Source organism: Neodiprion virginianus, chromosome 3 (assembly GCF_021901495.1).
Source record: "Neodiprion virginianus isolate iyNeoVirg1 chromosome 3, iyNeoVirg1.1, whole genome shotgun sequence".
In the NCBI taxonomy this organism is placed as follows: domain Eukaryota; kingdom Metazoa; phylum Arthropoda; class Insecta; order Hymenoptera; family Diprionidae; genus Neodiprion; species Neodiprion virginianus.
In genome coordinates, this window is record NC_060879.1 from 12,076,110 (window position 1) to 12,093,709 (window position 17,600).

Sequence of the window (17,600 nt, forward strand, 5' to 3'; positions counted from 1 at the left end):
GCCAATAGCAATAGAAAGAGGTGCAGTTGCATTTAGAGGCTGATACTACGCTCGGTTTTACTTCAAGGAACTCGATATACGATACAATAGGCAGGATATAAATCAAAATATTATAAGCAATACCAGAAATAAAACATAAGACACACTTCTATTACAAAAAAATACAATAAGGATCAAAATACGCTATCAACTACAGAAGCAGAGTAATAGCAATTCATAAATAATTAGGAAAATTCATAAATACGATAGAATTAATTATTCGGCAGTTACGAGGTCGCTCAGACACGAAAATTATTAATTACTGAAATCATGCAGTCCCACGGTGGCTTACCGCAACTCTAAGCCGTGGACCATGATTCACACAAAATCGGCATCACACGATGCAACCAAGAAACGATAAATATAATGAGAAAAATGATGGAAATTTTGAGCAACTTCGTAACGATACAATACAAAGGCAGAAGACTTACTTTAATGGACGACCTCTGGCACACAACACTGAGTCTAGTTAAAATAAAACTTAAATAAATATCAAGAGAAAACTAGAAGGACGGAAGATAATTTACAAAAGACAAGGATGAAGCTAACAGTAATACAATGATAGAGGGTGATCAATAAAACGGTAGATAAAGTAGCGATAAAACAAAAGGAAAAGGATCGGTAGCTCAAAACGGGAGAATACGGAGAATACGGAGAACTTGGCTGTCACTCAGCGGGCCAAGCGTAGAATAGACGGTGGTTGGAGTTCGGTTCGCCGATCTCACCGCTGTCGTGAGGTGAATCTTCTTTCCTTTGATTGGTTGGTTGACCCCCATCGCAATTAGGCCATATCCCTGTGGCGAATATCGGTTACGGCGAGGTCATGCGTTGTCGAAGGTTACCGCTAGATGTGGCGTAATGTGCTGCTTGTGATTTCATCGTTGACACCAACTCGTACGATTTATCAGCTGCTTCATTTTACTGTCCAGGTTGCCTATCATTGGGAACTCCGTTGACAGAGGCATACACAGGGTGCCTCTCGGTAAAAGTTACCAAGTGGAAAGTGACGCCTCATTGTTCACTTCCACCGGCTTCATTGTATAGGCAGTGGCCGGATGCCTATAATCGAGGAGATCATGCAGTCAGACGGTGGCTTACCGCAACTCTAAACCGTGGACCATGACTCACATGATTAGTCCTTGCTGATAGGAAGGCTGCGTCGATCCTCAGAACGAGGGCTTTATCAATCTGGACGTAGTGGTTTGGGGTCGGTCCGGCACCAGGCCGGTGAGTCGGAAAATGGCAGGCTACGGTCCGCCCTGTGTGCCATCCTTACAGCATCCGATAAGGCGGGCGGCTGGTTTCTCCATGAAGAGTGGTGCCCTCGGCTGTCGGAAGGACTTTACATCCCTGTTCACCGGCAGTCGAGGCGATACGAGAGGTTCGGGTGAATGCTACCCCAGGTGTTTAGAAGTGAACCAAGGTAGCCAGTGTGGTCTCATTGGACCGTCAGTAGGCGAACTCATCGAGAGCTCGAAACGGTAGATATCAATTGTTACGGAACATTCGTTCTGTGAATTTAACATAAAATTTTTGCGTAGCGGTTACGTTACACTAACGTCAGCGTACCTTGAAAGGCACATACAATATATCAGTTATGTACCTAACCAGATATATCATTGACTTTTTCATTGTGATCCAGCAGCTACATAAACGACGCAAGTGTGCTGCCTGGGATACCAACTGGCAAGAATCGGGGCTGACTCTGTCGGTACGCTATCATTGTATTCCAGAATTCTTCGATTCTATTTACTTATGTATGAAATTGAGATTCTCGTTGCAAATATTTTATACTATATGCGTTGATTCAACAAGTCAAATATGTTTTTTTTTTTTTTTTTTTGACAAATGCTCCCATGCCGCATCCACTCAAAAGAAATGTGGAAACGGGAAAAACGCTATCTGCCTAAGGAATTTGGAATTAAATTCAGAACTGACCCGCTCTATCTACTACAACAGCACAAAATCTCATTATTGGACTAGCTGTTGATAAAATCGACCGATAATATAGGTAGCGCTATCTATGTTCATGCTCTTGTTGGTAACACCTCGACTGGTAAGGCAGGAATTCTTGCCTCTCACAGGTAAGACCGACTGTTGGTAAGGCAAGAATCGCGGCTAGCTCTGTCAGTACGCCACCATTGTGTCTTACAATCTGAACTCTTCCATTCTATCTACTCGCATGAGAGGTGATCAAAATAACAAACTCGATCGCTAACTCGCTACACCACGTGCTCTGTGACAAACATTCATAATCGATTTTCTGAAAAATATCTGAAAAGCGGGTTCTATCGCTTGCACCTGTTAAAGTGTGATCGATTTACTACAGGTATGTTAAATATCGATTAAATTTGTTAGGGCAAGTCCATAGCCGCCCTTTTGTGTACAAGTGCTAATGCGCACTCTTTGTTCAAGTCGAATTCGCCAAAGGACTGACAGCAACGTTACTAGCGTATTTCTCGATGAGTAATGATGGAGTTTCAATACTGATCCCGAAAAACTGTAAAAACTAAATATCTGCACCCCTTTTATACCCCGGCTCATATTTATTTCTGGTTATACAGCAAATGAGGGAGAAAAAATTGCTAGCACCACCTTAGTAAATTAGTCTGAAAAAAAGCTTATGTTGGATTAACTTTTAATATCAAGTTGTTCCTCATCATGATGGAATACTCCTAACTTTCATAGAATTCCTTATAATATTCTCATCGTGCTCTGTCTGAATATCATTTAGAAATTACTTTTTGAATTCTAAATGGGATATGGATTCCAATAAATATTAATTTCCTTCATAATTTTCAAGTATTTTGGAGTCCATTAAGATATTGCAACCTTGACCTGTATTAGTCCTAACTTACACACTGCCGGGCGAAAAAAATGTAGGGTTTCGTTTGATCGTTGTATCCATCGACTTCATGATCGAATTCACAATTGTAAAGTGAGCAGGTTTTCCTGAAGGCGCAGGTTATGAGAATGCGACGTTATTGTTGATATCACTGTCTAATTGCTACAATTAGAAAGAGCTTAACAAATATAGGTTTTACTGAAAGTTTTACTAGTCTTGTCGATCTGAAAACACCCTCTTCTATCTATACGTATTGCAGACGCGGGAAAATACTATAGCTGCCTTGTAGCGGTATTTGGAAATAGATTCATCGAATTACTAATCGTGTCAAACAATCAAATTAAATATAAATGAAACTAAAAAACAAAACTAATTAAATCATACAATCAAAAAATTATACAGTGATGAAACGTAAAGGTAACATAAATTTAATATATCAGAATTCCTAGGTTCTGCTTCTGCTTTCAAGATTTTTTATATTTTCCCTACTTTCTTCCGTTTCAATTTTTCTCTAGACATGCCGTGCTATCGCGGATCCTAAATGTTTCAAAGAAACTCTCTCTGTTTGAATTTAGGCGCTTTGCGTGAAGATTCTTAAAAATGATTCTAGAGAATATTCCCTGGACGAACGCTCCTCCCGCAACAAGTCAGCTCGACTCTCTGCCAGAGATCTACTGTCAAGGCCTGCTCGAATACCTTTATTTATACTCCGTGAGTCCCATGTCTGTACGCTTCTGGGCTATTCCGCGTCAACCGGATCAGTCATCTCTCAGATAATTTTTTAATTTAGCATGTGGATTGTGTAGGGGGAGTTAGATTTTTGTGCCAAAGCGCGAATCTCATAATGCAAAATTCGATTTTTTATTAACAATAACAAATTAGACTCCCATTTTTTTTAAAAATTCAGAACTTTGGCAAAAAATTAGATACAATGTATTTTTTTTTTTTCAAATTACGCGGAAAGCTCCATTGAATTTAAAAAAAAATACGAAATGGTAAAAAAAAGTTGTTATCAATTGTTTATTTAACAATTAATTTTTCAAAGATTTTTAAAACAGTGACTGACACGATCAAAAAATTTTTTTAAAATTCTGACATGTTCCTTGAATTGTACTACAATCTGTGAATTAATTCCAGAGGGGTGTTTTTCTTCGTTTTCGAGTTAAAAATCATCAAAGGTGTCGATGCGCATGAAATTGCGGCGCGCCGAGTCTCTACGTAATGGCGGGCGGCCGGTTGCCGTCCACCGCTACCCCGCGGTGGCGTCGCAGCGTTATTTTAGAGTCATTTTCACGATGTAGGACATGATTGAAGAATCTGAAAAAAATACTGTACCTTCACAAGGCCTGCTCAAAGCGATAAGTGAAGTTTCAGGAATGTGTTTTTCACCGTTTTTTTATTACAGAGATTCAAAATAACGGTTACACACCATGAGAGTGCACATAAATGATAATAATTACATAACTTGCTACTCATTTTAAAATAAAAACACATTCTTGAAACTTCACTTATCGCTTTGAGCAGGCCTTGTGAAGGTACAGTATTTTTTTCAGATTCTTCAATCATGTCCTACATCGTGAAAATGACTCTAAAATAACGCTGCGACGCCACCGCGGGCTAGCAGTGGACGGCAACCGGCCGCCCGCCATTACGTAGAGACTCGGCGCGCCGCAATTTCATGCGCATCGACACCTTTAATGATTTTTAACTCGAAAACGAAGAAAAACACCCCTCTGGAATTAATTCACAGATTGTAGTACAATTCAAGAAACATGTCAGAATTTTAAAAAAATTTTTTGATCGTGTCAGTCACTGTTTTAAAAATCTTTGAAAAATTAATTGTTAAATAAACAATTGATAACAACTTTTTTTTACCATTTCGTATTTTTTTTTAAATTCAATGGAGCTTTCCGCGTAATTTGAAAAAAAAATATATATTGTATCTAATTTTTTGCCAAAGTTATGAATTTTTGAAAAAAATGGGAGTCTAATTTGTTATTGTTAATAAAAAATCGAATTTTGCATTATGAGATTCGCGCTTTGGCACAAAAATCTAACTCCCCCTACACAATCTACATGCCAAATTAAAAAAATATCTGAGAGATGACTGATCCGGTTGACGCGGAATAGCCCTTCTTGTCCCTGCCTGCTGACTCTGTGCGTCGCGCGTCGTCCTTTCGCCTGGCCACTTCGTCTTTGATCGACTTTGGTTATTGTCGGCGTCCATAGCAATGTCGATGTCATAGCCGGCTGTCACTGGCACGGGTTGCGACCAGCCGATTGTTACACAACATGTATTCAATATGGCTTCTTGTTGATATATGAACAACGTTTACAGTGCTATTTGTGCGATCTCTATTCACATGATAATTTTTGAGCTATGAGCACTTAAAATTTGGAAATTTTAAACTTTTGCCTAAGATTTTTCGTGTTCATTGGTTTGGATGAAATTACTTCCAGGATAGGTATAGCGGCCAAGTAGAATGCTGCAGTTTCTGCAGCTCGCGCGGTGGCACAGCGTGAATCGCATTTCGTAGTTAGTTCCACGCGATGTGCTTCACAACCACTGCTTGTAGAGAAGAAAAGGATTCAGTCTTTTTCATGCTGAATACAGTTCATTTCGTTCAGAATTGTTTTCCGTATTCAGGACCTACGGATTATAAGAAATTGCTGCAAAAGTGCGTATTGCACCTTTTAACCGCTCATTAATGGTTCTGCACATCCAATCGATTGTAATTTATAGCATGTTATTTTTAGCATGTTATATTTTGTAGGTTAAAATAAGGCCTTATCAAAATTCAGGCTAGTTCATTCTGAAGTGAAAAACTTTTGTTTTCTGGTGACAGGACTAGTGTTCTACAATGCTCTTAGCAGGTACGACACAAGGGTGCCGTGATCCCATGGACAACATTCTGGATTCATTACCCGAAGATATTTTTACCCAAAATTAGAGAGTTTTTTTAGCCTAATGGCAAGTCGATGTAATCACAAGTAATCGATTCCCACTTAGTTTGTTGATTTCCAAATGATTTGAGATATTCGAAATGTGATTTTCTTGTCTTTTTTCTATTTACCTCACCGTTCAGAAACAAGAGTCCGGATGGATGTGGGCCTGACGAAATGGAAAGGTTGAAGTATATGGAAGGTCGTGTGCCATTTCATCACATTTGATCACATGCAGACTTGGTGTAACTGAATATCACAACCTGTAGGTGATTCCGCAAAGGGAACACTGTCTTGCATCTCCTTCAGCCCTGAAATTCTTAGCTAGGTGACGCGATGGTAAAGTCACTGTGTCAGCGTCTGTGCCGTCCAGAGCCAAATTAGCCAGCCCCTTACTCAGTACCCGCTCAAAATTCCTACTAGGGATAATACCTATTTTCATGCGATAACGTTATTAGCATTGAGAACTGTAAGGTTATTCGACTAAGTAGATACATATATACGGAGGTTATAATTATTAACATATAAATTATCATCATACAAATTGCGCTCGGGACTAAATGAAAATTGCTTAACCAATATGACTCTTCAAAAAGTACAGACTGATGGACGTTAAAGCATGTTTTATAGTATATCATAATACAGTGTTTCGTTTATCAATACGGATACATGCATTTTATTATTCGTACACTACTACTACAGTATGCATCACTTCCAAACTTTTCACTATCATAGATCAACAAGGCCTAAACTGCCACCTATGGCTGTGGCAGCAGTTCAAACGCGATGTACAAAATATGTATTTTATTATCATTAACAACTACTACCCAGATTGAGTGTTAGCATGTGCTTTTACAGGGGCATCAGGTTATAAAATAAAAGGGACAATTATTACTTTCTGAGCTATTGTACCCACATGTAAAAACCACATTCGCACTACGTTCTCTGTTCAATGTCCATGTCGACTTACAGGTAATACTTAAGTAATACTTGCAGAAATAGAGGTTCAATTTACAGTACATACAGCTTTCGTTGTTTTATTTCTACGGCTGTTAATTCATTTTGTGTTGTAAATAATTCTATGCGACAAGCGTAATGTTAGATCAATGAAGTCTTTAAATTATTTGACAAACACAGGTATGTACGAGGAACTCAGTAATATTTGATTATGAATTATGAGTATAGAATTTGACGCGGTAAATTTACAGCACACTGGCATTGGAATGACAGTGACATTTGCCGTTGAGGTTGTACAATTGTATCTTTATTATACATGTATGCTTTCAGAAGCCATTTTCTACGTAAGCAGTGATATTTGTTGCTCCCGGCCATTCAAAAATGCTTCGAATTTACGTCGTTTTAGTATACGATTTTGTTTCATAATTATTTTTATACTAGTTTGGTTTAGTTTTTTTGTTTATAGCAAAAAAACTTGTACCAAAATTTTAGATAACAGCATTGCTTAACTATACACTCTTATTACAAATTACAAGAAAGCTCATTATTAGCGTGACTAGCGCCGATGATTCGTATATTATCTTTTATATCAAAATACGAATGATCTATTTAGGAAAAGCTTACAGAGTCCAAGTTACTAAAAGTACGTACTATCATTACACTCAGTAAAACACGGATATATTTTTTCGAAGAAAATTGAAGTATGTTTTTCTGTATTCTCTGCCATCTTTTATCACATAATGTGAGGACTTTTTATTTATGATTATTTTTTGTCGATTAGAAATTTGAGTTTTTTGTGCTACGTACAGCATTGAGTCCTCGTATGATTGTTCAGTGATTACAGCAATATATTCAAGAAACGAACACAGAAACAAGATCATAACAGTAACATATCGAGTTTGTATAGCCACTAATCGCTATGGTCCTGCAAAATGTATTAAAATATCTAAAATCACCTATTTTCTGTGACTTACAATCCTTCATATCATAAATTATTCAACCTTTTCAACGCACTACCCACTATGAGTAAGTGATACGACCACGATCTGTTCTATTTTATGTAATAACATTTGGATTTTGAGCCACTACTTTCTGAAAAAATTTCACTGATCATTTAACAAAAAGTATAAGTAGGACAGAAGCCCAAAAATTATTGTAGAATTTCTTCGGATAAAAAAGTTCAACTTCTGAAGCCGCTATCTTATTCTGATTACGAATAATTATAAGAACAATATACCGCGTAACGGAATGATTATTATTTTCAGGGATAAATTATTTACGCATTAGATGGTTGAATTACGTAAGTATTAGAATTCTGATCTGACATGTTTTTTTTCAATAATGTCTTTGACTGATGATGTAATAAATACATAACAATGCGGTACATTAAATTTCTGAAGGCTTTGGTATTACTATATGGAAAGACCCTATACTATTAAAAAAAAATCCGACTTGACTTGTAACTGATTGTGCAATATACACATTTTTGAAGCAATTCGATTCAGAAATACCTCCTACATATGTGCTTATGTTTTCGTTTTTGCATTTATTGATTTATTTACCTCAATTGGCAAACGTACAACTCAGAATGACGTATAATAATAATTTTACCGTTAAAATACCGCCCCTTCACTATTTTTGGAGCTCCATGCTTGGTTTTCCTCTGTTTCAATAGGTGCATCTTACTATATCTAGATAAAAACTTAGCAAAACGTGACGCCACAAAACTATGCTGAGTGCCACAAGTCACGTTCAATCTATTTTCATCTGAAATAATGTTATCACCCAGGCAGCTCTAAAATCGAAAGCCACTCCATGTAAGGCGATAAAGCGACGCATAGACTGCAAAAAATGCTGTGTGGATGTCTATAGAATATTTTTTGGTATCAATATAACACTATTTAATGTCAATTTAATACTACCTGTCCTCAATCTGATAATATATGAGGTTCAAGTTCTGAATCGACCACAAAAATAGTTGTCTACACCGATCACTTATGGTCAATTTTAGAATCTCCAATTTTGCACAGTGCGTAGTACAAAAACTCATTTTCAAGGAAGACTTATTAAAATTGTTGTTCAGACGTTTGTTCATAGAAACAGCCAGCAACGCGAAGAAGAATTTCGTTTGTTAAATTATTACGACGCTCCGTCGTAACTTTTTATTCACACAAACTTTGGCTTTGGCATATCGGAAGAAGACTCAAGCGGAACTAGAAGTGTTATATCACCATTTCAACATCATCCATAGTATATACTATACTAAAACTAAAATATAAAAATCCACATAACATCGAAGTAATCTACTTCAAAACTAAAGGTTACACAAATGGAATAGATTACTTCCAGAACTTCCCAAGGCAACACACATTTTGTGAAAATTTTTCAAATACATCTTGAAAGGATGCTATAATCAGACTCTATCGATCGAGGAAAATCACTTATCTTGCCAATTATCAGAGCCTCGTATGCATTACTAACGTGAAAATGCCGTCAAAGGCGCAATTATACGTGCTGTGTAGAAAAAAGTATACGAAAAATTTTTCATTTCATGGTAGAATAACGACAGAAAAAGTATTTCAGTAGAACAACATTTTTTTGGATATGTATAATCGGGCATGTAGAATTGAGCTAAATGCGACCGATACATCAATAGGGCTTATTCACTCTGCCCAATCAACGTATATCGTGATAGAAGGATCGAAAAATAACTGTTTTGTGATTTCATTACCGATTTTTGACACTCCAATAAATAGCTCTTCTTGATTCTTTCGCTTATATATCACCATGCAAGACCGGAAAAAAAGAGATCCTTTTAATCCAGTATAAGATAGCCGGTATACTGATTTTTTAAATCGTTCGCCACCGACATTCACGACTAATCGTCATTTTTTATGTAGAGAAAAGAAAGAATAGAATTAAATATAGTCCTAATGCTTAAGTACCGAATATGAATCTCGGTAAAATAAGAGTGTTATGTATTAAAAATTTTTCTGAAATATTTTCGTGCTGTCATGGTTAGATCTAGGGAATTTGTGTACTTAACATAATAAGTTCTTTCTCAATTCCTTATAATGTCCACTTTTTCATTACCTATGTTTATTGAATTTATACATTAATTTCTGAGCTCCAATACCTGTGTATTATTATTATACGTACATTCTCACTGAACCAAAGATTTCAGTTCTTTCGCCGTATTTTCATCGTTTTGGAGAATTAAAATATGGTGAAATTTTACAAAGTACGTCTGTGCAAACTCCGAGAATAGGAGCAGCTCAGTTGATCAAGAGGCACCGCCCGGCAGCTAATGGGACGTCGGATCAGGCAGTCAGGCAGACCACATTAAGTAATGTCATTATCGATATGGCAATGAAGTCTTCATGAGTTTGGTATTGGCGGCACATTACAACTAATTGTAAAATATCCTGTGCGACAACAAGAAGTGTTTGAATACTGGTGCCTGTGATTTTAGAGAAAATAGTTTAAACTGAAAGCCGTCTTGTTAGATATAAAAATAATGTCAGTATTTTCTGAAGAAATCGATTGTACTTGATGAAAGCAATATTCTACTGCAGATTCGACATCGCTCAGTACCACTTCGTATTATTACTATCAGACCAGTAGACTATATCACATATTCTGAAATGGTAATTGACAGTGTCGACGAATACACAGATATGCTACTTATTTACATTAATATCAATGTTGAAGTTGCAGCTGGCTGGCCTGGCAGCGTTAATCGATCAACTAAGCTATATACTGAGAGAATTTCTTGTAAGTTCGCACTCGGTCACCGCCGACTCGGCACCACTCAAGTTCTTCGTCTGTTTCTCGCAGGCTGCCAATCCCATCTTTGATTTTAAACTGTTAAAGGCCGTAAAATAATTACATCGACGACGACGACGATTTTCATTCGTTAACGACTTTGATGTGTTATTTCACTTATGGAGCATTTACTGTCAAAACAAAAACGACAACGATTATGATTTCATTTTATTTATGGGGCATTCCTTGTCAATAAATAATCGTCGTCGTTGTCGATACAACCATTTTATTGCCTTTGACAGTTTAAAATTAAAGACGGGATGGCCAGCCTGCGAGAAACAGACGAAGAAGTTGAGTCGTGCCGAGTCAGCGGTGACCTAGTGTGAACTTTCAAGATATTCTCTAGGTATATTACATAGTAACGTAAACGGTGTATTGATGGTGGACCTTTCATATTGCACATATTATAATGGTGAAAGAGACGAAAGCAGGCGGAAGTTTCTTTATGCGCATGCATCGACTAACGCGAGATCCAGCATCGAAGTCAACATTTTTGAAGACTGAACGTCGATCAAGGAGCGGGCTCTAAATCTCACATGTATGCGCGTACTATGATTGGTTACTCACAATCAGAAGCAAACGCTAACGATACCCGAGACCCCATGAACATTGATAAGCGTGTTTTGGCCATAGACTTATAGAGATTAATTGCGCGGTCTTACGGGGCCGCTGATGTACAAACCTGTGTATGACGGCACACGGCACACTGCATTTCGTGTGACTTGGGCTTTATTATGGTTTCAACTCGTTACACAGACTGCGCAGTCTATCTCTGTCCGTATATGGTTTTTGTACGCAAGTTGGGGTGCCCAAGTGGGGTTGCTCGTAACCCGCGATTATCGCTAGAGCTTGGTGAAGGTTTACAAGATTGATATAGAAAGGTGACAGGCACACAGGCTTACTATTTGTGTTGAATGAATATATTTTATCGAAAGCGTTTCGACATTCGATGTACGTGTAATGTTCTCTTGTCTTGTTTCCATTCCCCTCTTGTCTTGTTCTCAAAGTATATATTAGTATTTTTTGTGAAATCCGCCGCCCAGCAGCCAACCGATAGGTAACCGAAGTTACACTTGCGATCTGCATCGCTATGTCTGTAAAGACTCAGCTTTACGTAAGTTGATTTTTATAGTTGACGTGGACTCTGTCAGTCAGATGGGGTTTTTATCAGTCAAATTTTTAGAATTGGGTACACAGATGGCAAATTGAGATTCGGTTGCCTATATGCGAGCGCTGAGCTACGAATTTTACAAAAAACTCCGAATATACGAAGAGAATGTCGAAGTGCTGAGGTAGTGAGCAAATCGTATTTTACACTGTTTTTATCTTCAGAGTGATGAAATCGGTTCGAATTATGGTAAATGATAGTATTCATAATTGTGCTTGTGTTCATTAAGAAAATTTCGAAAAATAACCAAAAATACTAGTAATATGCATGTAGCTTTGAGGTTATAGACTAAGGATATCTGAATTCCATATTCTGGTACATTTGACTACTGTTTTTCGAAATCTTTTCAATGACAATACAAGCACGATAGCAATTGAACACTATTATTTTCAAAAGTTCAAAACAATATCGTTACCAGAAAAAGGAATTTAACTGTAAAATACCATTTATTCATTTGGTTGACACTTTGATATCCCCTGTTAGTCTTTCAACACAGCTTGAAGTAAACATAACATTCCTATCCCTCAGTTGGCTCCAAAAAATTGAAAAACGAACCGTAAAAGTGCAACTCTTCATTCCCGTAAGAAATGGTGACTGCGATCACACTTGGTTTATCACTTGACTAACATTGATTTTTAGAATTTTCGAATCACTGTTTTTTCCAAGTCAACTGAATATTTAAAAAAACTAAAAGATATGTTCGTCATAAATAGTTTTTCAGTCAATAGTTGAATAGAATGTAAAAGGTCCCTGATGCGGTATCTCGTACGACTACAGTGAACAGTCTTATTCATTATATTAATTATCATTAAGTTCGTCAATCAGCGGCCTTGAGGCATAAGAGCTTATGAAATTTTGTTCAACTATTGCTGTCAATGTACTTTGAAGTCTTTTGAAATTTAGATTCGAAAAATGTTTACAAAATTTGAATATTGCAATGGGAGACACAACGTCCTTACAGGCAGCAGTTTCAAATGAAATGAAGAGTAACTATTTTACAGACCTATTTTTAAAATGCTAAACCGAAGCTAACATGAATGGCGGAATGACCTCAAGTTGTATTTGATTCCCTATCACGGGCAATATTATACCTGCATATTGTGTATTAAAAAATTCATCGATCTGGTAGATACTTACGTATGTAAGTATCTTTGCTATTATAAGTCGAAGTCATTGATTTGTCACTTTGCTGCCTTTCGAGATTAAAGGTTGAAATGAATGAATACATAACTAAAGAATTTATATGTGTGTGCACCTACGGTCATGGAACTGTTCCCCATTGAAGACCATGACTAATTTCCCATCAACGAAGTATTAAAGTAAAAAATACGCTTTCTGTATTAAGCATGAAACTGCATTATCATTCTGTATATAAAATTACAATACAGGTATTGTTGTACTTGACTGTGTAATGATACACAAATAAGGAAAAACTGTTTGAAATTGAATTGTTGATGCCATTTGTCGTCACACTCGACTGCAAAGGGGCTATTCAACGTTGTGTATGCCATTGATAGATTCACTTTATTGGTCATGTACGCTAAAATAAAACGCGAAAATAAGAAAGGATCGATACAAGCACTTTTGGTAATTCATTTTCATTTATGGGATTTGCATTGAGTTTCATTGTGATATGGATCATAAAAAGAAAGTGAACGGAATAAACTTATCGTTCGAGTTAAATATAATCAAGTTTAATATGCTGCATGCAGAATTTCTCATAGGATATAGATAAAGTGATCTGAAGTTGTCCAGGCCAATCCGATTTACCTTTACAACTCAGCACCTCCGATTTTGCCAACTCTGAATATAATGCACTTCATGGGAAAGCTTGGGATTTTTTCACTTAACAGGCGCTCAATGGTAAGTGGATTGTGGAAAGCGGAAAATTTGTAGCGAGCGCATGCATCAAACTTTTTATTTCCTTATTTTTCAGGAATAGGATCATTTACGCACGCTCCACAATCTTCGAGAATCAAACTTTCCAAGTAGATGCTGCAAAAAATATAAAAATTTACACCCAAGAAACTGTTGAATAGAACCTGAGAAATTCAAAAAACTATACTTCATTCCTTGTTTTGTAGTTAATATAATGAAACCGTAACTAATATCCTTAAAAAGCCGTAAATTCGAAAGACAAAAAAATCTATCTAGACGTGAGCCATATGAATATGCAGTTATCATTTAAAGACTTTTGCAACCTGTTCAACCGCGAAAACTATTTTTTAGTCAGAATATAAAAGCCATAGCGTGAATAACCTATTGTCGAGGGATCCCCACTTGTGGTCGCCAGCTTTAGCTGCGTTATTGAAAAAAAATCTTCTCTTAAAATTCAATGTTTCTCTAACTGATGAACACCTTGAAACAAAGTCATTTATCCATTTTAAATAGACAGGAACAATTTTTGGTACATGGTCAACAGTAGCATTGAATAGCCGTTTGAAACCCAAAACTCCGATCACATCACCCATTTCGATAATTTCACGATCGTTCATTTGCATTTCACGAATCGAGACCGATGCCTTGCACTTTAGGTCTTGTTTCTTTGTTTTTAGGTAGTTATATCTCGATCGATGATCGAACTGTACGTTAACCTTAACAAAGATACACTTTAAACTTAGAGCCGGTGAAAACGACAACGCTATCGTCCTATACGGGTTGTGGCGGCGGATCCCCTTTCGAGGATTTGCAGGATGAAATTATGACTTCGGTCTGCTCTTTTGTTAGATCTGCTTGACTATTGGAATTGGACGTTGGTAGCTCTCCTTGGGATAAACGACCGTTAGAACTTCGTCGGACCGATCCATTGGTTGTGGCCGTGGTCAACTGTTTCCGCTGCGTATCTTTCCATGGCGTTGTGAGTATCTTCATTCTCTGTTACCAGTGAAGCATTTCAGTAGATTTGAAAAATAAATATAACAATGTAGAATAATTATACCGAACAATGATCTAACCTAATTTTATAACACGATATCCTTGTGAATATTAAACTTATTATTCTTAGGGTCGTCGTAGTAACTTCACGTCTGCTGTCGACTCAGACAGGTAGGAAATTAAAATATATCCGGAGTTATTTATATATTCGCCTGCATTATCTTAAAATTCGGACCTTGTCTATTTGAATAGTTTGAATATGTCCCACCAAATGAGTGATATGCCCCGCGATTTGCACGCTCTAGGTACCCTCTGTGGGGTACACAAGCACATCTGATTTCACATTTTTTGTTACTCTCTAGAAAGATATTACATATACCGTATTCGAAAAAGAGATTTTCAAAATTCTCAAATTGAAAAATCTCCGTAACTGCTGGAAAAATAATACCTCAATGGTAACTACTTTACACTTCAAGGTTTAAAAAACTGTTAATCAAGATTCTACTGAAGTTGTAGCTGGTGATATCAAACCCTTCTGGTATCATTGTTTCGTAAATGATGTATGAGAAAATTTAAGAAATATCAGTGTTTTATGAATTTTTTTTTTTCAATCCTTTCGAATTTTTTGACATTGGTAATAAAACAACCGGTATTTACAAATCATAAAGAATCATAATAAAATTGCTGGGCCAAAGCCTAAACCAGAGACAGTTTTACTGAAAATTGATGTAAATTGAAATCCACGCAATACCTCACGAAATGTTCCTGGAGTAGTAAGAAGCTTGTAAGCACCAACTGCAGGGATCATGACTATCGACGAGCAAGCGATTAACCAGCCCAAGACGTTCGCCCATAGTGGATAAACATAGTCCTCGTAGGTTAAGGGTTCATAGCCCATTAGTCCATAGACGATAATGAACTGAAATGGTTTCACTGGTAAGTTATATTATAAATTAGGGCACTACGATTAATTGAAGTTCTCGATAACCAACTCATTGGACAGTCGCAGACGTAGCTGAAACTAGCAGCGGGCGCTAGCAGCGAAGTGTCCCCCGGCCAGGGCCGAGACAGTCATCGAGCACCCCGCGCATACCTCGAATTGTAAAGGTCACAACTACAAGCAATTTTTTCTAAATTTATACTCAATTCACTCTTTACCTTGCACAATTGATGAAGCGAGTAATCGTCGTGAGACGCGCCCTCCCGTAATTGTTATTAATTTTTTAAGCTTAATAAATGTTGTTTCATGGTATCATTGACGTTAGCAAAGAGCGATTGTTTTCAAATTTATACTCAATTCACTCTTTACCTTGGATGATTGATGAAGCGAGTAACCGTCGTGAGACGCGCCCTCCAGTAGTTGTTATTAATATTTTAAGCTTAATAAATGTTGTTTTATGGTATCATTGACGTTAGCAAAGAGCGATTTTTTTCAAATTTAAACTGAATTCACTCTTCACCTTGGACCATCGATGAAACGAGTAATCACCGTGAGATACGCCCTCTCATAATTGTTAATAGTTTTTTGAGATTAGTATGTTGTTTTATACTCTCAATTGACGATAGCGAAAAGGTTTTTCTTTCAGTTTATACTTGATTCATTGTTTACTTTGGACAGTTAATTGAGCGAGTTATTGCCGTGATACCTGCCCTCTCATAATTGTTAATAATATTTCAAGCTTTATATATGTTATTTTAAAACAAATAATCGCCGTGAGACCCTCCAGTAGATGTTATTAACTTTTTGAGCCTAATCCATGTGGTTTTATTGACCCGTCGTCGATAGCAAAAAAGCGTTTCAATTTATGTAGCTACAAACCCAAGAATAATTTTAAAATTGCAGTGAATTTCCAAAATAATTAATTTGCTGCAAAAAAAAAATGCGCGTTTCATATGGAACGATGTATCCGTATTTTGTCGAGCTCTGAAAAAATTGGGACCTGTCACTCCTCTCCTGCCCACTACTCTCCCCACGACTTCTACTCGTTTTCTCTTTCCCCGTACGAACGTCAACACGCTCGGACTTGAGCCTCGCCGCCACATAATACCAGCGCCTCCAACTAGCGACCATCCAAGCGTCATATGTATCGATGTATTCTTGCTTCTGCTGGCTCTCAACAATGAGAACCCGTATCTCTCTCTCTCTCTCTCTCTCTCTCTCTCTCTCTCTCTCTCTCTCTCTCTCTACGCGGTGACGCGGTAACGGATAGACGTGTTTGAAGTTGCTCTGTCAGGAAAGTGAATAAGCGTGCATTTTGCTGCGTAAAGTACAAGCTATAATAGTATAGATCTTCAGTTAATCACCGGTTGTTATTGAGGTGCTTCTCCATTTTTTCTGGGAAGTGGTATTCTTCGGAAATATTAAACAATTATCTCTTCGACCAGTGGAACGGCGTGCATCTTCTGGGCTCACTGACAGTTTCATAGTTCAGCTCCTTAATTCGATCATTGTGGGTGTTCGGTCCTTTATGGATGTTGAGTGCCTGAGTCTAATACATGTGGCTAAATTTTTTTTTTTTTTTTTTTTATCAACTGCAAGTTAGACAATTTAGCAGGATCGCTCGTTGCGGTTAACGTGTAACGGCTGACAGTTTGACTTCGGTCAGCTGACGGCAGTGACAGCTGATTTGCTATCAGCTGACTCAATATCATTGGCGCCTAATATACTGTGCTTGGACTGTTGTGTTGTGTTGACCTTCCCTCTCTTACTGTGGGTGTAATACAGACTAGTTATCTCTCTGTGTGCTGGTGAATAATACACTTCACACCACTCATTGCTGCTCGACCGTTATGAGTCTTGATCAAAATCGGTGTCCTATTTGTAAAAAGTTTACTTCACCGTCTGGCTCCTGCACTTCTTGCCAGAATACAAGCCGAATGCCTGGCTCACTCTCTACGCGTAAATCTACGATGGCTGGCACTAACAGCGGAGGATCGGACAGTGGGGCC

The 17,600-nt window shown here is 37.4% G+C and overlaps 1 protein-coding gene across 1 annotated transcript in view; it reads right to left on the minus strand.

Annotated features, from left to right (window-relative positions):
- Positions 1–9,861: 9,861 nt before the first annotated feature.
- LOC124301145 (sodium-dependent dopamine transporter) overlaps positions 9,862–17,600 on the minus strand; it is a 571,198-nt gene continuing 563,459 nt past the window's right edge. The window contains exons 12-13 of the mRNA XM_046755874.1: positions 15,403–15,570; positions 9,862–14,651 (exon numbers count right to left, since the gene is read on the minus strand). Of these exons, the coding sequence (XP_046611830.1) occupies positions 14,427–14,651; positions 15,403–15,570 (393 nt within the window). The 3' untranslated portion in view covers positions 9,862–14,426. The remainder of the gene's footprint in view (positions 14,652–15,402; positions 15,571–17,600) is intronic.